The 24,659-nt window shown below is 40.4% G+C and overlaps 2 protein-coding genes across 2 annotated transcripts in view; one reads left to right on the top strand and one right to left on the bottom strand.

The window, feature by feature from the left end:
* Positions 1–670: 670 nt before the first annotated feature.
* On the top strand, positions 671–3,502 carry TEX47 (testis expressed 47). Its single transcript, XM_059826571.1, is given in 6 exon segments — positions 671–760; positions 763–957; positions 1,338–1,402; positions 2,228–2,453; positions 2,884–3,043; positions 3,465–3,502. Coding segments are annotated over 6 exon segments (774 nt in total).
* A 1,067-nt stretch (positions 3,503–4,569) lies between these two features.
* The window catches only part of ARHGAP17 (Rho GTPase activating protein 17), a 46,504-nt gene continuing 26,414 nt past the window's right edge, over positions 4,570–24,659 (bottom strand). Inside the window, exons 4-21 of the mRNA XM_059826570.1 lie at positions 23,856–23,932; positions 22,650–22,761; positions 22,369–22,445; positions 21,555–21,666; positions 20,742–20,810; positions 20,502–20,583; positions 18,247–18,374; positions 17,735–17,846; positions 17,081–17,162; positions 16,582–16,662; positions 15,747–15,860; positions 15,286–15,377; positions 14,996–15,152; positions 13,528–13,770; positions 11,403–11,566; positions 10,384–10,995; positions 9,324–9,347; positions 4,570–4,608 (exon numbers count right to left, since the gene is read on the bottom strand). Of these exons, the coding sequence (XP_059682553.1) occupies positions 9,325–9,347; positions 10,384–10,995; positions 11,403–11,566; positions 13,528–13,770; positions 14,996–15,152; positions 15,286–15,377; positions 15,747–15,860; positions 16,582–16,662; positions 17,081–17,162; positions 17,735–17,846; positions 18,247–18,374; positions 20,502–20,583; positions 20,742–20,810; positions 21,555–21,666; positions 22,369–22,445; positions 22,650–22,761; positions 23,856–23,932 (2,337 nt within the window). The 3' untranslated portion in view covers positions 4,570–4,608; position 9,324. The remainder of the gene's footprint in view (positions 4,609–9,323; positions 9,348–10,383; positions 10,996–11,402; positions 11,567–13,527; positions 13,771–14,995; positions 15,153–15,285; positions 15,378–15,746; positions 15,861–16,581; positions 16,663–17,080; positions 17,163–17,734; positions 17,847–18,246; positions 18,375–20,501; positions 20,584–20,741; positions 20,811–21,554; positions 21,667–22,368; positions 22,446–22,649; positions 22,762–23,855; positions 23,933–24,659) is intronic.

The raw sequence follows: 24,659 nt of genomic DNA, 5'->3' as shown, positions 1-24,659 counted from the left end.
TGCACGGCTGCGAACGGCCGCAGCGCCTGCTCCCCGCCTGGGCGCCGGGGTTGAGGGAATCCCGCTGCCTGTGCCCGCGTTTCACGCTCATCTGGCGTAACGTTGCTTAGAAATGTTAAATACCACATGGCTGTAGCAGGTATCACCTACAAAAGCTTACGGCACTGCATGTGCATGGAGTAACGGAACGGGCAGTATGGAGCAGCCATGCATATAGGCCTTGTAGGAGCCCACACATGAGAAAATACTGTTTTGCTAAACCATATAAAGAGTTTTGTCACTTGGGAGTCCTTCCTAAGCAAATGAAACGCATCTATGAGAAACCCCAAGGGAGAGAGAGACTTTAAAGTCTGATATTTTTGCAAGCAACTGTAAGTATGACTTTCTCAGCCAACCAAGGTATACCAGATGTTTTGTCTGATGAGGTGACACATTAAGACAATTGGCTTTTTTAAAACCCCTGTATCAGCTAGTGCCAATGTCAAGCAGAGGCAAGGGTTCAACTGTACATGCAAGCCTTCTGAAGTGCCCTACGTTTGTATCTACAGCAACAAAACGTGACTGCAGCCTTAGAGTAAACAAATGGTAACGGGAATTTTAGACTTCAGCTGCTGAAATGTTGCAGGTTTTGGTGCAGTTTTAGGAGCTAACGTGAATTGCATTGGTGCATATGTCAAGAAGAGATTCTCGTGGCAGCAGTGCTTTCATGTTTTTTCTGAATAGTAAAAGCACGAGCTGTGAATCTGTTGTCTGTGGCAGCAGAGAGAACACAGAACAGACCACACAACACTAACTTGCTGGAACCATCGCTAGAAACCGTTTGACAAACTGCCAGTTTTTCTTTTGAAACAAGGTTATCACAGAGGATTGTTTGAAAATGCATTAGAAGACCACTCAAGAGAACAAGTCTCAGGTCTGCTACTTCTCTATTCCAGCTGTATTTGTCACGTACTAGAGGTAAGTCACATAAATTCCTAGTGGGATCAAGTAACCTTGGCTCATCTTTGTACAAATTTGGCTTCTCCGATCCAGCTAACTATAAATGTATAATCATCTACTCCATGCGTAGGCTTAAAGACCTGAACAACGCTGTGGTGGGTTCAGTAGCTTACCTCTGGGACTTGCTCCACCCAATGCTTCCGATAACTGCCCCAGGAGGTTATTCTGACAGAATTAGATTACATGTTCCGTCAGACGTCATAGGAACAACGCGTGTTGTCCTCAGCACCTGTGACTCAAAGGGGAAGCCCACATAGGGCAGCTGAGGAATTATTTTTATATTCACAAATTAGATTGTAATACGCAATTCTGTAAAAACTCTGCCATTTCCTCTGCAGTCTTGCAGTAGCACAATCCATCTCATCATCCAAGATTTGGCTTCTCTCCAAAGTCAAGGCCATAGGTAAGTGTTTCGTATCACTTAGATAAAACAAAATTACAGCCAAAGTGGTAGAATACTTCCTTAAGGTTAAACTGAACATTAGCTATGATTGCATCAAACTTTTCCTCTCCCACTGGATACCTGTTGACCACAGAGGAGCTGACATTTTCCAGCTGACACATCTTTTCTGGATGCAGTCAGCAGCCGACCAGCTGCCAGCAGGCTCCTGCCCACCCCTCTGCGTTCAGGTCCGTCTTCAAGACGCCGAGACTTCAACTGTCAGCAACCTTCAGAGGTTTCAGGAAATAGGAAAATGCCTTCCTTTGGAATCTGCTGTTATTTCTGTACCTTGCTTTGTAAACATTTGTAGATGTATGTACTGGAATTCCAAAAATTATCTGTAGAGTATTAGTCACTGCCTTCTAGCCCCTTCAGCACTACCTAACCCGTCCCAGAGCTCAGCCAGTTACTGTCTTTAGCTTAACCTGGGTGTTTCTCTAGGGCCCCGTATTAATTCCCTGGAATCCAGGTTTGTGAAAGCTGCATAATTTTCTTCGCTATGAATGGAATTCCTGTCAAAGCAAGCTACCATCACACTCCTGCATCTGCTTATTAAACCCCTACTTCTCTTTCACTCCTTTTCTACCCTCACATCCGACCAGTCCGCCCAAGACCCTGGCACAGTACGTCAGAGTACAATCAGAAAAGGCTTCCGCCGGCTGGGGTGGGAGGGCTGCACCACGCTGCACACACACAATGCTCTAGCACAGCTCTAGGAATGCAAACAGCTCGCTGCGTAGTTTAGGAAACTTGACAATCTGATAAAAACCCCTTGCTGTACTTTAGGATGGAATTCACTCTCTTTCCACGCAGTGCTTTACTCCAGGAAATTAAAGTTTTAGTGGTGGCACATAACATCCCCACCAGACTGTTCCCAGACTGGTATGTGGCAGTAGCAACATCTCCCGTGACATGTCCACAAGGCTCGATGCAATCACGGTCTACGGCAGAGGTGGTCGCAGAGTGCCTTACCCTCCTGCTTGAACTGGCAGCACGTGTTCAAAGTTTTGAGGTAAACTTCAAATAACTGGGCTGTAAGACATTTACCTAGCTTACCCCCATAAATCCCCCCAAACCACACCAGCAAGGGGCCGCACTCGCCTTTCGAGCAGAGTTTGCAAGCACATACATCTGAGAGGACTCTAGAAGCAGCACAAGCATTACAAAACCTCATTATTTTATTCCAAGTTTCTTTCTAGACCTCTGCAGGGTTATTTTGTGCAGCCATTTGATTGAACTAATCAGCTGCACCAACATAGCTTAAAGCCAGGTGAAAGTCACTCTGGAAGCTGATGCCTTACCCTGGCTCCTGCCCATTGCTGCGCACTCTCGGGAACAGAGGATAGAGTTGTGTTTGGGAGAGAAGGGCAAATTGCCTCCACTTTAACTGTCATAGCCCCGTGCTCTTACTGCTGCATTGAAATATGCTGTTTATTATCAAGGATGACAGCGAGGATACGAATGATGGTGTACACACACTTGCACCCGAGGTGCTAATCCCGGCAGAGACAATTAACTATTTGCATAATGCCGAAGAATGTGCAAGTCCAGAAGAATTTCTGAGAATTTATTTAAGTCCTTCACAGCCTGCCCTGGATTCAGGTACACTCCATACAGTTTGCGAGATAAACATCAAATTTAGTAACAGAACTAGAATTTTTGGCTCCTAACACTGACTTTTGAGTTACACAAGTTAGTTAGTGCTGGTGTGGTGACAGGGGTCATTGTCCCTGTTAAGGGATGTCTGAACAGGAAACAACTGGGCAGCCACTGGGATTTCAAACCGGGGCATTAAATATATTTTAGTTGCTATCTCATTATCATGTCACCAAGTGCAATGTGTCTTGTCAAGGCCTTTATGAAATGCAGTTTTGTTTTGTAGCTAAGCCTGAGGTCTAGTTTAATAACTTCAATAAACTGAATTCCTTAATACTCCATAATACATTTTAAGTAAATGAATTCAACTAGTTACATGAATGTTACCTCAGCTGACTAGTTTCTTCTCCCTCCCTCTCGTTCGCAGAAACGGTATGGCCTGTTCCATCTCATTTCTCTGCATGATACAGGCTGTATCCAGCAGTTCTCTTTGCAGCTGGACTCATTTGTGTTTAACGTGAATCTACGCATTAACGAATAGATGCATATGCATTCCCAGTATGCTTCCGGTACAGTCCTTAAAAGAAGAACAAGCTGAAGCTGAACATGCTGGAAGCAATGTTACTCACAAACTTGAATAAAGATGCTTTAAATTGACAAAAGACAATCTTTAATTTTATAAATGTTCACCCAACTGATGAATGCAAACAGCTGTTCAAAGTTCTTTCAAAATTCAACCATTTTCAATGAAAGCACAAAAAACACTTCCACAGTTTCATCTTGAAACAGTTGCAAGTTCCACATAAACAAAAGCAGGCTTGGTTAATACAAATAACTATGAAATAAGTATTAAGTACTGATCATTAAGTAGCAATGAAATGATTAAAGATACAGTAAGTTTCCTTCTACAGTATGACAGTCCTTCAAGGCACTAGAATACATCCACAGTTTTGACAAGGCGACTGATAACCAGCAGTCACCACCAGCACTCTGGCATTTTTTGGTTCATGTTTTAAAAAGAATCTGCAGCAAATCAGTGAGGGAATGTCTCTTGCAAGGCATCTCCTTGTAATGGCTAAGAACTAGAAATAAAAGTCTAACCGTGACATTAAAAAGATTATTTCCATAATACATGCACTTTAAATAACTAATGTTCTGCTTCTTATCCTTTCGGAACTTCTGCTAATACCATCTGTATTAGCAGCAATTATGCTTCCTATGCAACTTTCTGCCATAACTAATTCCTTCCATCCAAGATTTCGAAAACCATTGCTGAGACACAGATCATTAAACTTCTTCTGAATGGCTACATCGCTTTCTGCGTGATGCACAAGCCCAACTCCACACAGTTTTGCCGTATCGTCAAAAGAAGCTTTTCACTGTTAGGTCTGTTAGTTTTCCCACCAGGAGAGGAACCTTTACAAAGTTTGAGAGTTTCCATTACAGAGCAGTGCTTTCCGTATCATTGTCAATATCAAGCATGAGATGGTTGAGCAGTTCTTTGCTCGCTGTCTCTGCGAGAAGCTCTGAAGAAGGGTTTTGAAGTGGTTCTTGAACACTGGAATTAGAGTCTGCACAAAAAATGGAATAGCAAGTTTAGCAGCCTGGACAGTGACGTCTCGTTTGCTAGTATATTTCTGGTGCACTTCCTCAGAAAGAAAAGGGAAAGGAAAGATCAAGGAAGGCTTTTCAAACAGAGGGCTGGCACATATGTGCAATGCACACATGGACACAAAAAGGCTAAGCCAAACTACAAACCATACGTTTTGAGTTGCTTCTCCTACATACCTTTTTTCAGTCTCGTACATAATAAAAGAAAAACATTTCCTTCTGAATAATGGGAGACAGCAAGTTCAATTTAGTATCAGATTCCTCAATGCCCCTTAAGAGTGATACGTTACTCCAGACTTTCGCGTCAAAACACAATGGTCACTCCGCAAAAGAATTTGGCACCTAAATCATCAGCCAGGTAACCACCACCTATGACTTTTAGGAGCAATAGGAACATGTATGGTGTCAAAAGGAATCATTGTCACAAGAAGAGGAAGAAATTATTTAAACCAAATGCAGATTAAACCCCTTTCCTGTGTATAACAGGGAACATCATGTTCTTTGCCTGTTCTGAGGGGAGGAGAATTTTTTTCAAGCCAAGATGTCCAAAAAGGACCTCAAAATGTTGAATTTCTGGTGACTGACTGCCCTGGTAGTTAGAAGACCAGAAAAATCTGCAAAAGTTCAAAAACACATCACTGAAAATACTAAGACAGTATTTTGGAAAGCTAATTTATAGTATGCCACGACATCACTTACTGCAATCCTGCAATTAGACTGGATATTAGGAAAAGTTTCTTTGCAGAGAGAGTGGTGAAGCACTGGCAGAGGCTGCCCAGGGAGGTGGTGGAGTCACCATCACTGGAGGTGTTCAAGGAACATGTGGACGTGGCACTGCGGGACATGGTTTAGTGGGCATGGTGGGGTTGGGTTGGTGGTTGGGCTTGATGATCTTACAGGTCTTTTCCAACCTTAGTGATTCTGTGATCCAGCAGCTGTTCCAAATAGAAACTAATTTAGATCACTTGAATCAATAAAGAATCCAAACAAACACCTTGCTTTTAAACATAGGTGGTATAGACAGGAATCCTATAAAGGCTTTGACTCCTATCTCAAGCATTAAGTCTTAAATTTCACCCAGAAGTTACTTTATGAATGTTCAAGTTGAAAGTTTCTGAGCTAAATGACATGGAAGAGGGGAAAGAAGACACAGAACTGAAGTCTGGGTGCAGCCTCCCCTGCTTCTCTCTCAGCAGCTCCTGGAGTGCCAGCCAGCCTCACACAACTCGCAGCGGTTTCGTATTCAGTGACACAGTTAGTGTAGGAGCTGGAACTCCATCATCTTGTGGCCTGATGCCAACCGCCTTGCCTTGCACAGGATGGTTAAGTGTTCTCATCCCTGCTGCTGTGACTTTCCCAAAAACGCGACTGCAGATTTGTTTTCTTGTGAGGGTGAACTACAAATTTTCTCCCAAGTCCTGTATCACAGCCTTGGGAAGTACCATATTCTGCTAAGATAGCTTTTCAGTGGTAAATGAAATCACCCAGCAGGCACAGAACAAACCATCAGTACTGTTATGACTTGTTAAACACGATCACCTGGGGGAATCTTTTAAATAGATTTCTCTCCCCAGCCCTCCTTCTCCTTTTGAAAGTCAGTGTCCTGGTTACTGGACTGTATCTAGCGTATGGTGCCTTGTGGTACCTACAAGACTGTCACTCTTCCATAGACCTTTGATAGCAATGAAGAAATAATTACTGGGGCTACTTTAAAACCCAACCTTTTCACTTGGCCTCACAGTCATGTATTTGAAGTAAGTCCCTGATCCATGAAACCAAGTTCATAATATCAGCAGCTCTCCTTTATCCCAGATACACTGTGTAACTATTGTTTCTACAACAGATGAAAATTTAAGTACTTTTAAAGTCAGCTGATTCAAACCTTAGATTTTTTTTAGTCTTTTTTACTATTGCTAACAGAAGCAATATTACATAGAAAAATAAACTGCAATCGCGCAAGTTCCCAAATTCTTCTTGCATTTTTCCCTTACTCAAAATGTTCCGCACTGAACTCGACCACAGAAGAGATGAGCACAGAACCAAGGAGCAAAGGCACTGCACTCTCCCGAATATCTAACGGTGCCTACTTCTACCTTTGAACTTTCACTTAAAGCATGGTTCAAAAGGCGTACTTCAAATTTAGATGCAGGCACGGAAGTTCTCCCCACCACGACTGCATATTGAAGGATGAATCGGAAAAGGAGGTAACTGAACATGCGAGGTGACACAGGAAGGGAGTATTTGTAACAAACAATGGTACGGCTGCTTCGAATACAGAACGAACCTCTGTATAAACCACACAAATTTCTAGATAGGATTTTCTGTACGTGGAAAAAGCACAACGTGAAACTGGCCAGTCAAAACATGAACAACTTTACACATTCTAGTCTCCAATACTTTTAGTACGTTAATGTAAGAGCGAGCATCAAACAGCCATTCGTTTTGCATGCCACGCTAACGATAATGCAAGCAAGCAGTGTTATTTGTGACAGGTTAGTAGTGGGCATTAGCACACACATGATTATGAATTAGCAACACTTTTGGCCAATCATATGCCTTTTCCTTACCATTGAACTTTCCAATACAGTTCCTACTGAATGCAGGTCAAACATCTAGATTATTTAATAAAATTTTTGATTAGAATATTCTTTTCTAGGGCTTATTACTTTAATACCATAAATAGTATTTGAGGCATTACTACAGTCCAGTACATGGACAAAGGAGTTCAACAGTATCCTGAAAACAATTCAGAATTCCTGTTCTGATATTATGAAGTTTGCTGGCAACTTAATTTTGGCTTCCATTATTCCCATCTGTCTTCCCTCGCTCCACTATTTAGGGTTAAAATTAAAAACAGCTATTTCACATCGTGAATTAGGTAAGTCACATCTGTAATAAGTGCCTATATGTGCACGTGTATGTGTTAGCACAGATACTCTTACGTAATATGCAGCGGTGTGAATTCAGAACAAATATTAATCCTACAAAAAGGATTGGTCTGAAAAAGGTGGATGATCCTGTACTGAGTGTACTGCTGTAGGTAAGCCTGAATATCACTTCCGCTGTTCCCCAGGTGGATTTTTTTTTGCAAAAACACACTAGATTTTCTAGGTTCCTTTATCAGTTTTGCTAGAGAATCCTTCAGCAGTGGCTTTCCTTTACTGGCTTTCCCGCATGGCAGCTTTCATGCCTTCATTTACTGTACACAACTTACATGGCCAATTTGCTATGGTTGGCACTCAAAAGGAATGACATTAAGTCCCTCCGGTTTCAGCACTGTTTCATTTCAACACTGTTGACTTCAATTTTTTTTACATTTACCCAGACTACAGGACAGTTGTGTACCCCTTATGCATGCAATGTAGCTGAAAAGGAGGCAGCACTAAGCTGTAGCTCACAGTCCATATCCAGCCTCAGCTGTGACAATCGCTCCCCTACAGCAGATGCTTCCTTTCTGTAACTAAACTCCCCCACTAATAAAGCAGCCCCCTGCACGCCAGCGGGATATTATTTAGAAGGCAAGGATTTCTCCAGTCACATTGCGGTAAAACAAATCCTGCTTGTCTGCTATCATTAAAGCAATTTCCTCAGAACCAGAAAAATTCCCAAATGAAAACAAACATGGTCAACCTATGAAACACGACTTAGAAATTAAGGTTAAGCATTTCCTTGAAGTTTGACTCAGCAGCACTGTTCTCACTCTTAATTTATTTGTAAGTGCTGTAAAGATCCAGACCCCAGCCTTATTTCTGAGCTCAGATTTGAAATAAATTGCTCTTGTAATTTAAAGATACTGACAAAAAGAACAGAAGTACAATAAGGAAAAGCCCGTTATTTTAAAAAGCAAAGCTACTTTTTAGTTGCTTAAGCAGCTCATTTACTGCTAGTTTCTCAAATTTAAGAAAACTGTACTTCCAACCTGACTTCTCAGTCCAATACTAATTCCAGTATCTTTCCTGTAAGCAGTCAAATCTTGAGGTGATTCAGGAATGCAGCCTCAACTTTTTCAGCCTGTCATGCAGTTGTTACCTTCAAAAGGCAGCACCTCTAACCCATTACATGAGAACAGTAAGAAATTAATGTATCCTTTGGCAGCTGCAATTGAACAGACTAGTACTATTAGTGAGGCTGGAGCTGACAGAATGCAAATGCAAACATGCCAGAATGCAGATGCTGCTGGGTGCTTTTCTGCAAAGGGGTTTAGTCACATGAACATGACTTTTGCCAAATAAACTCCAAGTAGTTAAAAATAACTGAAAACCTAAAGTGAAAGCTACATTAAAATGCAACCATGAAACACTGAATTGTAAGAAAAACACATGAGCTTCAATATTTGCCTGCACTGATGAGAACAAACCTGTTTTAAACGGGTCACTGCTTCACACTTGACTTGTGGTCTAGTATTTCTGGTGACTTTGTGTGAAGCGTTACTCACTTCATTATAGTTATTTTTACAATTTGTTTTAAGGAATAACTTAATGTTCACAGGACTATTAAAATTAAGCAGCATAGGTCTTAAAATATCTTACAAACAGAATGATATGTAGTAATGAGATAACACAGAGTTGACAGAGAGCACATATTCCAAAGCGCATATACAAAATAAAGCTACAAATAAAATATTGCTGTGCAGGAGCATTTTAGCTTATATTGCATGTTTCTGGTAAGTACAAACCTTATTCGCAGTAACCTTCCCCACCTGTGAAGGCATCATGGGGTAAAGCTGTTAGGCAACAGAATTTATACTTTGCATTCCAACACATTAGTCTTATTCTAGAGAAGCTGCAGAGTCATTGGAAAGTTTTAACCATTATTAAATATAAGCAGATTTAAAAGCATTAGTCTCCTACATTGATTATCTCTTCCTTCAGAATTTCCTAAAGTAAGTAGAGACTCAGCAGGAGAACATTTCAAGATCTGCTCGTTTTGACTGTCCTCAGCAGTTATCTTCCCCCCGCCCCCCCCGCCAAGACTCACATTAACATTATCCCTATCAAACTAGTAACTAAAAGCTTCAGGAAGTTCCTGTGAGAAGACAGAAAGTTTATCTTTACTTCACAAATGTCTCAGAAAAAGGTGGCTACATTTAAAATATGAAGATCTATCTAGAAATTGACCTAAGATATACAGTATGCGATTCTTCAGCTTCTGGGTGTCCAACTTAAAAGCACATCAGAAGACTTGGTTCTCGTAAGGTAAAACATTCACTGTGTTAGTATCTTGTCTCATGTACAAAAGACAAGTTCTCAAGAGACATGTTCTCTTGAACATGTATCAGTGACCACTTTTGCCGTTTTCTTATCTTCTGTATGTGCCAAAATATACTATCCTTGGCTACATCTTCTCCCTCCTCCAAATATCTGCTTTTTGGCAACAGATGTGTAAGCATAATTGAGACTGCCACGATGCTGAGCCTGGAGAAAGCCCTACAGAGTTGGTTGCTGTAATAGTGTTTTGCTTCCAAAGCAGGGGGAAAAAAAAAAAGCAGCAAGCTGATCTACACTTCCCCCCAAACCTTTCTGCCTCAGGAATGATGACCTTCACTATGGAAGTGTCCAAATCCTCGTGCACAGAACAGGTGGGTGGGCTTTTTAACTGGCAATCAGCCATTTAGTATTTTAACTGTTATTTGTGCTTTTCACTCTTCCCCCCCCCCCATTCATTTACAGCTACAGGCATTATTTTCTTCATTTCCACTCCCTGAGGAGACAGTGACTATGAAGGAATCCACTCACCTGTTACTATTTTGGAAGCTGTTTGCGTGGGATTTGCAATAATCCCATCTCCAGCCAGCTGAGAAGGAGGATGAGGCGGAGGGGGAACACTAGGTCTATTTCTGGGTTTTGGTACTGGCCGCGGCCTCGGCAGCGTCCCACTCTGAGGTGGAGAGGGAGACTGGGAGGTTTCTTGAGTAGATGGCTGTGACGATGGGGAACTAGCATTATGTTTTCCTAGAGGGGGGGTGTCAGGTGGTGTTGGAGTCTGCGGAGGAGTGTAACAGGGCTGCTCTGGTCCATGCTCACTGCTGGGTGCAGCAGGAGGAGACGCTTGACTGTTTGATTTGGGCTGCAGTGGAGGAGTAGCCTGTGTTGGGGGCTGTGGTGGTGGATGGCTGGGAGCTTGTATTGGGGAAAGGCTGCTGGAGTATCTCCGAGGTGCAGAAACCTGGGAAGTGGAGGTCTGAGCTGCTCCTTGGTTTGCATTTTGAGCAGGAGGAGAAGAACTTCTAGCAGGTGGTTTTGGAGAGACAGAAGGTGGCTGAAGAGCTGGGGCAGAACTTTGGCTTCCTGGCTGCCCCGGCGGTGGGTTGGCTGGCTTGGGAGGGGCCGGCGCAGGCTTCTTAACAGCTGTTAAGAGAAGAGGTGAGATTTCATGGTTGTGTATTGCAGAACCGAACTCCTGAAAGAATGAAATTAGCAGCACAAAAGAATACTCAAGCATATTATCAAAATAAAATGGTGAATTATCAAATAAAAGCACTATCAAAAGGAAGCTACAGAAATTTGTCACAGGTTTACTAATCAATAAGCTTGAGTGATTGTGTTAAACAGCATTGGTAACGTTACTGCCGGCATTCATGAAAGAGTCCAAAATTCAAAGATGCATTTAGCTAGGCCTTAGTGAAATGCAAGCAAATTAAACCGTTGTCTGGAATAAAGGAAGATATACTGATAAAGTTATTTTAGTAAGTATTTTTGCAGTACATAAAGAATTGGAACTTAGTGGCTTGACAACAACCAAATGAAGAACACACCTCTCCTCATTGAATGGGGACTGGGACCTGCTGCATTCTGTGGCTGATTAACAGAAAGCTGATTAGTGCTGCTTGTTGACTGGTTCTGGACAGTGCCCGCATGCCCGCCATTTCTCACAGGTGGAGGAGTAGCTGAAGACGTGTTGTCCTTAGATTTTGACGTACTGAAAATTTAAAACCCTAAATTAGAAGATGATTGTGAAACGCCTTGCCCAGATCAGCTGCACCCGTTCAGGTTTACATTACAAACTCTGCTATAGTTCTGACCTTCAAACACTTCAGAAAAACTTCTGCATTGCCTGGTATTTACTGAGACTGAACAGTGCTGCAACTCTTCAGAACAAGTGGCAAGCAGGCTTTAGGCAAGCCTGTACAAACAATTAATTACCAAAATTAAATCAGGAATCCAAGTAGTTCTGCAGTATCACAGTACCTGTTTGAATGCAGCACTGATACCTAGGAGTACAGTCTCCGTGCTAACACGCCCTCAGTGCATTTGCAGATCCTTTAAGAACAGACTCCCAACATGAAAGTTCATATAAAATCACTTCTCCAGTTTCCTCATTCAAAAATACCCATCACCTCTATAACTGTTAGCCTTTTCAAAATATTCTGTCACAGCATCACATCCAATTCTCTGGCAGTTATCTGGTAGACCTAGCTACTAAGGACCAAGTGATGGCACTCTGTGAAGCTCTGCCAGAAAAAACGAAAGGACGTGAACCAACTTGCTACGTGTAGTCCTCACCGCTGAAGTCCCTGGAGCCTTTGGAAGTCCTCAGGAGGACCCAGGGACTGCAAGAGCCAGGTGTGGAGAGAGCAGAGGTTCTCTCCCCTTCATTGACTGGCTGAAGTCTTCTCTCCACCCTACCTGGAATTAAGCTTTTACCTTGCTGGGAGACTGGAACTTGTCGAGGGAGCAACCCCTGTAAAATCTTTGCAACTGAGATCGGGACAACTCAGCTCTTCCTGACCTTTGGCTATGAAGACAATAGAACCGGGGGGGGGAAACACATCACCAGACTATGAACCAGCTGAGGTGGTACCGGGCAGTGCCCCCTCCTCTTGCTATGCACTTGCAGTCTTTACTCACTTTGCTATAGTCTCTTGCAGCATCTTACTCTTCTCAAAAAGACTAACACCTTTCAGTCACTTTTACTGGCACATTGCAATCCCAGTTTCTCCAGATGCTGTTAATAAATTGCAAGTACTTGAACGCAGAGTTTGTGCAGATTTTAAATGCAGCTTTTAGGCACTAGTCTCAAGGTTTTGTTTTAACTGCCTATGCCACAAAAGACATCTGTGGAGGAAATACTAGTCTGTGAGGGATTTCCAAATGAGAAGTTGTTTTTGTAAAAATGTCACAGTGGTGTTTTACTGTAAGATGTGATGCGAGAGGTTGATATCCGGAGAGCACTACAGGCCTTTACATGTGGTTTGTATATCTCAGACCACAGAAATATTGAAAGCAAAGTACTGCTTGCACCATACATGAAAGGAGGAGTCAAGGCTACTGCAATTAGTCTTGGAGTCCGTGTGTACTAGTACTGGGGACATGATTGCAGAGTTTCAATTGTAATTAAGTAGCCAAAAAGCCTTTACACATGCTTGTCCTAAAGAAACTACTATTGAAATATGATAAATCGACTTCCAGTTTTCTAGGAAGCAAGCCTGGTCATCACTAACACTTGCTACAGACAAAAAAAAGACAACATGTACAAGATAACATGTACAAGTAACAACAAACAAGACCAACAGGTTTCTAGTATTGCCACCGGTAGGTTTTGTTCTTTCAGCAGCAAACTGATAGTCATACAGTGTGGAACACCTCTGGAATATAACTTGGAAAGGTCAACATGGGTAGTAGAAGTACAGTCTTTTTTAGTATTTTCCATCATAATTTTTTTCCCCAAGAATTCTCTTATTTTAGAAGATCAATTCTGGAACAACACGCGTGGCAAGAGAGCTCTTGCACAGTGCTTCTGCCCACGTCTGAAAAGGCTTCACACACGACAACATGCATTCCAGTTATAAGAGGTGCCTTGTGAAGCAGATACAGTTGACACACCAGTTTGCTGCTGAAGCAGCCTGCTAAGCCGCTGTCAGCAGAAGCCATGCCTCTTACCTGACATCCTCATTTCCTTGACTTTGTAACTGTTCTGCTGTGCCAGCAGAGAGAGCAAAACCAGCACCCACTGGGCTTGTTTCAGCCACAGAAGCTTGTGAGTGCTGCTCCGCTCCAGAATGAGCCAGCACGCCAGCCTCCGTGGGTGGAAGTGGTGGCTGGAAAGCAGGGGATGTGTGCTTTCTATTTATAGTGCCACATCTCCGAGGATTCGCTTGGAAGTCCATAACCTTGACACCAAAGCTACAGAAAGAAGAGAGAGTAAACACACCACGCCAGCCAACACCAGGTAACTAAAGCAACAGGACAATTGGATGTTATAACCCACAAAGACAAACGCAACCCCTGTTGCTTAGCATGCAAAGCAGCAACAAGGAAAGCTTCAACTTTCTGCATATAACACCATTAATGTTAAGACATGCAACACTATTTGGCTTATCCACACAAAGGGGGAAGCTAAACATAAGTGGAACAAACTACTCAATTACATTTGAAGACAGACATTGATGACAATGAGATCAAACCACCCAGTAATTCTACATGTAAATACATACATTTCCTTACATACCGGAGTATCTCCTCACTGAATATATTCTGCCACATGAATTTTGTTTTTATTACACATGAAGTTGCAGTACAGATTTCAAGACAGACAAAAAAAGCAACTGGCTATATGCTGTGATTTGTGTTAAAAGGAGAACTATGAATAAACGGACTAAAATTCTAACAGATTTTAGAAGGCATACAGCACGTTCATTCTAGAATTTAATTTTATTCTTGTTGTGTTAAAGACAGTGAATCTTGAACTGATTTTCCTCTTCCTCTATCAGTGCTGATAAATTTGCATGTGGCTAGCCATAGTTAACATTCAAGTAACAAATTAACATTTGCATAAACAGCTAAAAACAAAACAGCACATCACTTGAAGAGTCATGATATGAATGATAATAAATGAACGTTACACTACATGTTATATGGGAAAACAGCATGTTTTGTTTTTATTTTTTAGCATTCTACTGTTTGCTGTGGTATACTGTACCATCATCAACTCAGAAGTCTTATCATGAAGGCACCAGGTAACACCACCTCAGCTTATGGGCTTTGAAAAAGAAGCCATGGAATATCAGAAGTTAGATACTGATAGATGCTACTATACACGCTTCTGTTTCTGTGGATTTTAGACCCCCCGAATCTGTAATAGGAAAATGGTAATTGGAAGCAGTAATTATCTGCTTATGTTTTTTATCATGCATAGAGTATAACTGGAAGCAAATGCCAGTACTTTACCTTTGAACCTTCCTCAGGCTACAACAACATGGGGGGAAATAAATCACTCTTGTTACCTACAGTATTTCCACGAAATTCTCCTCCTGAGACCAATAAAAGTGTGTCCGATTACAGCCTCCTCAGTAGTCCAGTTCTCAGGAGTGGGCTAATAATTGAAACCTAACCCGAGAATGAAACATACCTTTCCTTCTTCAATAAATCCCCTTCCATTACAGTCATACTAACAGGCCTCTTCCGTTCCAGTGTCCCAGATTCATATTCACTCCCAGTGTGTGACAAGTGATTTGAATTAACAGCAGGAATTGCAACAAATGCCCCAGACACATTGAAATCTTGATCTGAGAGACAGAGAGAATGCATCCTAAGACATACATATACAAAATGGTGCCTCGCTGCAAAAAGCTATTGGAGGTTTACCTGTGTAGGGTCATCGCAAATACAAAATTCTTTTTAACTATGGCAAGAACTTACCTCCAGGGAAGAACCAATCTGCATGTTGAATAATTGGCTCAATAACTGCTACCACATGGACTGAAGTTGCTGCTGCCATTTCAGCAAGGGATCTGCAGAAGAAATTTGTAGAACACTTTATACAGAGTTCTATCAAAGTAAGAAAATATAAAAAAATAATTCATATTACCTAAATGTCAAATTACACTAAGTATGATGTATCAAGACTCCCGAGTACCGCATAAAGAGCAACTTCACACTTTGATGAAATGTAGACTATTTGGTAACATTTACAGCATTTTGAAACACTCCTAAAGAGATGCATGCCTAAAAGGATCTGAAGGCACAGGCTGAGAGAACATTTGAAATACTTTTTAAGCAAATGCTTTGTTGCTGTGAACAGTCTACACGATTTAAAACAATCTGACAAGAAACTGTAGTTTCATGGAAGTTCTGTTTTGTAGCTTTCCTAAAAAACTTACCCTTCATTCTTTGCCCATAACAAGTTGGGCCCCAAGACTATTGCAACATTGCTGGGTGTCATTTTGTTAACATCGCTGTTCTGTGCAAGCTTTGCTAAAAATTTGATTAAATACCTATAAAAAGGAAAGAAATAATTAAACAGCAGGAACTAAGAGCATTTCTTGTTGAAAGCAACTAAGTGAAAATTCAATAACTCTTAAAGACGGCTCCCAACAAAACACAAATAAGACAAACAGCCTTCTTGTTTGGTAGCTGGGTACTAAGTTTCTACTCATGAATCATAAAAGTTGAATAGGGTAGAAAAGAAAGCATCTCCCACCTTAGCAAAATGGAACTACAGAACTATTAACATCTTCAGAAAAAAAGGTTTAGATCGAGAACGCCTACTCAACACCTATTTTCATATCCTGTAATGGAACGTCCACACTTCTAGGAGTCAGAGTTGGTTTTGTTCGGATTCATTCCCAAAAGGCAAAACCAAAAAGAAAAATAACACGTGTAAGATACATCCAGGTGATTTCTAAGACTGGAAAATACAATGAAGAGCACAGGCTGGTGAAAAGTCACATGCTATTGCCAACAGCATGACCCTTAAGTAGAAGGGTTCTATCCATCACTATTTCATTACAGTCAATAGTGAATTAACTTGACTGAAAAAGTCTATCACCACCAATGCACAACAACTACTTGATAGAACAGGATGTCCTTTTACAAACCTAACTGAATTTGGCCAAGAAAAAAAACCTGGATCAGAGTTTTCGTTAATCAGCCTTGAAACGTGGTACTCTAGCATCAAAGCAGCTGTGCTGCAAGTCAACAGATGTTCATACATACCGGAAATTAGCATGATAATGCTTAGGTAATCTGTTACAAATTCTCCATAACTCTTGTAGCTTCTTATCCTGGTCCTGAATACTGAAAGGAAAAAAAATTCCATTACATCTTACTTTCAGATCAGAAAATTGTTTCTGCAGTGAACAGACGACTGTATAGCCTTCCATGTATGTCAAATAAATGCACTGTTGCGTATTCAGTAACCTGCTAGTCAAATCCCTGAATTATCTCTACCCGCAACAAAAGAAAACTACTTAAGCATCAATACAATGCAGCCAATAGTCTGAAGCAGCCCTTATGATTAAATATAAAATAGATATTTCACTACATTTTTGTGCAGTTAGTATTAAGCTACAGCACAAAATATTTACCTGTTAGAGCAGAAATGAAAAAGTAACTGTGTGAGCTTGGTCTTTTCTTATGAATTCATATATGAAGAACCAAATTTGATAAAAATATGTAGAATGTTTTCCTATAGAATTATTTTTACCATGCTTACTTTGCAGCTTGTGTCCATTCTTCATATAGACTGTAGGTCATTAAAGGTTCTGGCAACTCTCGCAAGTAGGATTTCAAGGCACCTGCAATACAGACCACAAAGGGTCATCTTCTTAGTCAATGCATTCAGTCTTCATTTAAAATTCTGTCCTCAGATTTGCAATCTTATCTATGCAATAGGACCCAAGTTCCAGTGAAACAGTGGGAAGACCTGACACTTCCACAGTGTATCTGCTTAACGCTTAATACAAAAGGTCTTCCAGTAATTATTGTAATTTGACAGAAACGTGTACTATAAAGCTATGAATCATCTCTTCAGAACAAAGACCTTATTAAAGGCGTACATATGGCTCTCATCTCCCTTGATCATGTTAGCACTCTTGTAATGAGAGGAAATATGATATTTGGATTACTACGATCACCTGAATTTTAAACACCTCTGTCATGCAGACATGAATAAATCAAGTGTGATGAGCATGTGTACCCTATACTTATCGTGTTAAGTTATGCAGTGAACTGTCAATTTATTTTCATTCATAGTTTATCTGCACAGAGATCAACACCTTACACTACAGCAAGTCAACGGTTAAATGAACTGCATAAACTTGCATTGTAACAATTTTTACCTAGTTTTGATTCAGAACATTCACAATACCTGCAACAGCATGGGGATCAGAATAAAATTCGTCAAGCTGGGAAGTTGAACAGTCCAAGGCAGCTTTCAGCTTTTTTAACTTGGAGGCTCCAGCAGCAATTCTGAATAAGCCCTGCATAATAAAAATCAAACGTATTTGACTGGTAACAACATGTTAGTACAAGCATGAAACAGCACAAGTTTTATGACAGCCTCTTTCAGAGCAGTTTGAAGTTCGGTGTCTTCACCTTACACTGTTATGACCTAGGTGGCTCTTAATATGTCACTGCCATCTGATAATGTTTTAGTCACCTCTTCCCCTTGGCCCATTCCTAATTTTTCATTCTAGGTGCATTCACCTCAACAGATACTTCAAATAGGGCTGAAGGTTATCCTGTTGCAAAGGATTTATCATCTACACTAAAGAACCAAGTTACTTCAGAAACTTGTTAAAAAGTACAGACACCAGTCCATGAGTTTGACTGAGTGCTTTTTTCCTGCCCTTCACGGCACGTGATATGGTTATTACCTACCTCCTCTCTCATTCCCGTTTCCAAAAGCATCATTACACAGGCTTCAATAGGGACTGCAATTTCACGGCCACTGCGCTTGAGGTGCTCTTCTAATGGAGTTCCAAAAGCTGGTTTTTCAGTCCATTTGTCTAGTTGGAGAGTATCAAAACACTGAGCAAAGTATCTAACAAACACTTGAATCATGTCCCAGACAAGAAAAGAAGAAAACCTCCAGAACAGCAAAGAAAATTGCAGAATACAGTAGGAGTTTTACAGCCCCTGATTGGTAAAGTCCCTCATATCACGAGTAAAGAGAAAATGAGCCAGCTGGTGTTCAAGCAAAAAAATACTTCTGCATCCTTCTGGATGGAACATCACACATATATCACACAGATCACACTTGATATAACTGGAAGTGCATGTCCCACTAGGACTCAACAAGTGCCACCACACGGCTGTAGGTTACATTAATTCTGATTTGCCAAGACACCAAAAGGCTTCGGTTCGCAAGAACCTTTGAGGAAAAATTGTGTCCAGACTGCATGACCTGGGCTGATCTTAGTTTTAACTGTATTTAAGGTGGATAAAAACTGAGCTGTTAACACAAAGTTTATTGCTGATTTAAGGAATCAGAAACTTAAAATGGATCTTAACGGCCCCATTGTCTTACATTAGAATTACCATGTTAACAACCCATCACTGTAACACACAAATTTTCAATTCAAGTTCTCAATTGTTGCTTGACTCTGGAAGTCAAAATTGGCACAAGTTTCTCCAAACTGAATGTGAATCTCATTTCCTAAAATTTATTTTTTCACCCTTTTCTGCTGTCTTAATTGAAAAAATGCAGATGTAAAAGGTTATTGTTAGTACAGATGCATTATTCCTTTTAGGGGGAAAAAGGTCACGAAAGATGAAGACTTTGGAAGAGTCCTCTGAAGGCACAATGTGCTTCCGCAAAGGATTTAATTTACCCCTCTTGTGTACAAAACCACATCAACTACATCCCTCATAAGGCTTTAGTCCCTCTCATTCATTAACATACCACAAGAGGCACATATCATTTAACCCAGTTTTGCTATTTACAGCAAACATTAGGAAGAGAAATCTTAGCAATTGTTCAAACTCACAGCAATTTACACTACAGCTAGAAACACAACTGAAGTAACGCCCTACACTTAGATCGTAGACACCTCTTAGTCTCCACGCCTCCTAGCCCACCTTCTAGGACAGCTGATCTGTTCTGAAGCATTTGTCATATCAAAAGTTTGTACAAAGCAGCTGAGCAACAACAACAGATTTAAAGCAGTCATATCTGCAAACAGAGAACCTTCCATACAGCCACAGTGCAGCCCTCATGCTGTGTAAGCATCGTTTGTAATGTGTAAGCATTACCTCGTCTCCCATCAGATCTACAGAGTACAGATATCCTGTATCATCTTTCAACAGGATGCTCCTATTTCTTGATCTATTTAGTTTAACACTTTCTTTTACAAATTGCATGTGCTCCACAACTGAAGACACTTGAGTCTTGCTCAGCTCAGATTATATTTTTCTCAGACTTTGTTCAGCCTACTTCTTGTTCAAAGCAATCAAAGCAGATTAAGAGACAGTATAGCCAGTATCTAGAACAGCACTTTCAACAACACACAGTGCATCTTCATACCAAACCATTACTGGTACACCTTAACTCCTGTTGACAACAAAAAAAACTTAGTAGCATGGGGAAGAGATGACGCAGTATTTCTCGCTTTTCTTAACTGCTGATATCCAACACACTAATGTGAACACTCCATTAGCCAGCTGTAGCGCAGTGTGCACACTGGGAAAGAGGATTGCATAAAATAAGGACAAAAAGTCAAGCTCCTTAGAGTAAGGGGAGTTTTTCCTGATAATCGCTTAGTAATAATTCAAGAAGCAAGGACCCTAAAAAGTTCCTAAACCACAGTGAAACTTTCATTGGCCTAAAAAGCCAGTATGAATTAGCAAAAGGTCACGTGATATCAAGGAAGAAGTGCAAGCAAATAGAAAAATCCCTCCTTTACCCTCTTGGGTATGAGACAGATCCTTAATATTTTATTAGTGTGTTAAAATACGGCTGGAGAACTCGAGAACACAAAGATGGAATTATGCTTGGGAATGTAAAATTGTTAAGTAGATCAAAATGGCCTTATTAAATAAGTCTGCATGCAAGAGAATCAAGATAAAAGAGGAGAATATTGTGCATAGGTGGCACAGGCAAGGAGAAGCATCAGCCAGAGCACAGGTTACTTTACCTTGATGGGCTTGAATTTCGGGTAGGACCTTTTCTATGACTGCTAATGCTTTTCTATGGTAATCTGCTTGTGCTTCTAATAACTGAGAACAGAAGCCACATTTTAAAAACAAAGAGAGCATTAGCTTCTGATGAGCACATAATACAAGACTACAAGGTTTAGCACACAAAACGTAATCTTTGAGAATTGAGCACCTATGCACATGTGCTGCAATTGAAGTCATACTGAAAAAATACTCACCATAACAAAACATCTAGCATATTCCCCTTCTTTGGACACAAAGTTATACATGTCTGCTGCTAGTTGATCCTTTGAAAAAGAAAAGAATGCCAAATAGTACATCAAATTTCCAGGGGCATTTCAGCTTATACAGAAAGACAGAAGTACATATGTTTATTTTGCCTGCAGTAAGTTTGAACTACCAATTCAGGCAGTACAGGAAGCCAGTAATCCACCTACTCTGCTACATGTATTCTTCCAGCCAAAATTCATTCAAAATGCCTAACTTTGTTTTATATAGCAAAGCAGTTGCCCACTTAAGTCAACAACTGGATTGTACGGCAGCATGTTGTATGCAAGGATTGGCTGTAAATAAAGACAAGTACTACTAAACGGTTTTTGGTGCTCAGCTCAACTGCGGCATAATGTAGTATCTGACAATTGAGAAGTGAAGCCGAATGTGAACTGCCCAGAGCTGTAATAGTCAGAATGTTCCTTTTATGTCAGCAGCCTGAATTTCATCCAGGTAGCTCACACTGCATGGCTACTCAGTGGCTTGAAGCACAGGGACACCCTGAACATTTCAGTCTCAGACTGAAACAGAAAACAATGTAAAATATCCATCTTAAAAAAAAATTTGTTAAAGCAATTCAGACAGAAAACAGCTAGCATTAATATACCTTTAAGATATGCAGTTTGTTAACAGCCACATAATTTGCAACTGCAGTAATCATACAACCAGTTCTACATGCAAGACTTAAGAAACAGCCATATTCTGATTGCTACTGTTGCTAATGAGAGGTATGTAAATGATAGAGACTCATCTTGTCATACCTTGCATTGTTCTACTTTATTTCCAGCTTCATCCATCTCTTCCTTAAGAGATTCTATTTTTGAAGGATGCACTTGAAAATTTGCTCCTGAAGTCTTCTGGGCTTGGTTATATCTGTGGAAAAAATGCTTCAGTCATTTGGTGAAAAATAACATTAACCAAGAATCTGCATTTACGGCTCCCTTGAAATTGGTTACTTTTGACAGGAAACAAACCCAATAATTACAGAGGTTTTCCAACAGAACTAAGGAAGGTGTTCAAAACACACCATTTATGACATGCTGGCATAATTCAAACAGCTAAACAACTATAAAAATCCACAAGAAATCCTGCATTCTCCACAGTCTGTAATGTGGGTGTGTAATATTTTAGAACTACCAATCCCAGAAAAAGCTACATAAATTATCACCACCCTTTAAGACCGTTTAAAAGGACTTAAGGGTAAGTTGAACAACCTGGGACCCTACCACCAATGAGGCGGTTCAATATAACGCTGTAACAGCACTTGGCATGGTTACAAAATTAGACTCCTATTCCTTATTTGACAAGTGAATTGGAAAGAAGAGGAGTTTTCAGCATTTTTCCAATTATATATAGGCATGTAAGAGCTCCAAAATCTTAATTCTGTTTGGATCTAGTAGTCATGAGTCCATTTTTGAATAACTTAAATGTAAGTTTACCTTTATCTGGAAAAGTATTAACATGCATACAGTAGCATTTCAGAAGCAAGTCCCAGCATCAGATCAGATGCCATGAGATGGCAACAAGAAGTTAACACGAACAGAAACTGATCTAGTAATTACAAGTACTTCTTACCTTCCTCTTGCAGAATCCCAGTCCAACACCAGCTTTGCAAGCTGTTTCCTCTGCTTCTGAATGTTCGGGATCTCTGTCTAAAACAAGAATTCAAGGCTTACATTTATTTTTAAATTGTGTATTCTAATAATAAACTAAATTTTGTAGATTTCATATCCACTTTCCACCACTAACGCATGACCCCTTAAAACAGTTTTATTATTAGCAATGAGGCAAACCCTTTTTGCTCAGTTTATACAAAAATCCAGATTTATTTCTTCAGTCAGGCTGAAGTGACTTACCTCTGTTAGTAGACATAGTGGATCTAAAACTTCTCTTTCGATCTGTACTTCATGCTGAGAGAGCTCCATTGCCAGTTTATTCTCTGCATCACCACATGTATCCAGCATTTTCCTTTAATAATTACAGGAAGTTGTAATGTGAGTTACTACTGACTAAAGAAAGATAGATTCAAAACAAAACAGTGGTGGCCCTTTGTTAACTGCTACCCTTTTGGAAAGCTCTGTGTTGTATAACGCAACGGCATGAAACCAAGATGCTCTGTGCCATCATGGGCAAATTTGGGATAGGCAAGGAGTGTTATTAAACCTTTGTCTTCTAAAATTCCTTAGCCATTACAACATTTTTGGAGGCTTTAGTCACCTCGGTGATTATACTGTCCCTAAGGGCAGAGAAGTCACTATTTATTTCAAAGCCCATCCTTCCATCTCACCAAATGCAGGAACATTGCTCGATGCAGTAGTTAATTTTCTCCTAAGTCCCTTTAATGTGAAAAAGTCCTAACACCATAATGCTAAGCAATCACATATGCAGCAGTCTCACGTTCCAAAACCATGACTTGACCTTTGTTTTAAGCTTGTTTTAAGGAAAAAACCCTATTCTCTAAGATTTTTATCCATGTTTAAATCTCCTGCAACAGCTCACAAAAATGCACACAAAGGTTTTTAAGGTCATTCTACACTGTCTCCACCAGAATTCCCATCAGCAGCGAGGAAACACATTTGCTCTAGGAATTCAGCATATTGACATTTATTTGTTGCAGGCACTTTCCTGGAAGTTGCAAATATGCACTTTGCCAGGATAAGGAAATTGGCATTATTTTAAACTAGAAGCCATTAATGCAAATTGGCATTATTTTAAGTCATTAACGCAGAACTGCAGAATGCAGTATTTACACTAAATTTTAACCTTTAAATGGAGATAATCATTTTACTAATCCACAAGGAGAAAAGCCATTTTCAAAAGCTTTTAAGATAGCAGATTATCAGAATCCTCAGGAATGCAATTCAGAGCAAGCCTAAAACTTGCCCCCAGAATCACTCAGAAAAAAAAACGCTTGCTCACTTTTTCTCCCTTTGGATTAGAGAAGGAATCTAGAAATATTAGTTTCATTAGATTGAAAACAGCCTTTATGTACCCAAAGTCTCTAATTAGAGCCCTGCAGGCAATAAAATGACAGACTGCAACTCCGAAAGCCAAATACTTACCCCAACAGAGTTTCATCACTTAGCTGGACAGATCCTTCTTGCATATTTTGAGCAAGGGCTGTTAGAGGGAGTTTTTTCTATGGAACAAAGAACAGTGCTTAGCGTAGTGCTAGTCACCCTTTCCAGCTTTCCCGGTACATCCCCTCTAAGATTTTTCTCTTCTTCTGTATGGTTTCTACAATACACATATGCAACTCATTCTTTGACTTTAAGAAAATGCCAAGTCACAAAAAGTTTCAAGCCTTAAGACTCCTGTTCTCAGATACTTTGAAAAGCACTTTCTTCTCAGTTGTAGTTGGAACGACTGCCCCAAAATGTGTCTCAGCTACTGTCAAAGACAAGTAAACAGCTTTAACTTGAAATCTAAGCAACTAGCTTGTCATCCGCCTCTCTGCAGAGGTTCATTCTGTGTACCCCTGTTTTCAGGAGGTCTCTATTATTCAATAAAAGGAGAAAACTTGAATGTTAACTATTCCTAGTTCTAACACTTTAAGAAAACCTATGTATGGCTTTGCTACAGAGGGGCAGAAATCAAACCCATGCAGAAAACCATTTACAGTTAATTGGAGATGTCAGTGCACAAAGGTAATGATAAATATGAGGAGCTTGATCGGAGTTGCAGAGTATCTTCTCATCTTAGTCAGGTCTTATGAAAGCTGTAAGTACTCAGCACACCGCAGAAACAAGTGAGTGGCCTGACAGTACTAACGTACTCCAAGGTCACGTTACCGTATCTGGATGGGGCATTACAGCAAGCATTTTACCAAATAATGTCAACGTGCGAGATGATTTTACAGCATTTTT

Source organism: Gavia stellata, chromosome 18, assembly GCF_030936135.1.
Source record: "Gavia stellata isolate bGavSte3 chromosome 18, bGavSte3.hap2, whole genome shotgun sequence".
In the NCBI taxonomy this organism is placed as follows: Eukaryota; Metazoa; Chordata; class Aves; order Gaviiformes; family Gaviidae; genus Gavia; species Gavia stellata.
This window is presented reverse-complemented; position numbering and strand designations above follow the sequence as displayed.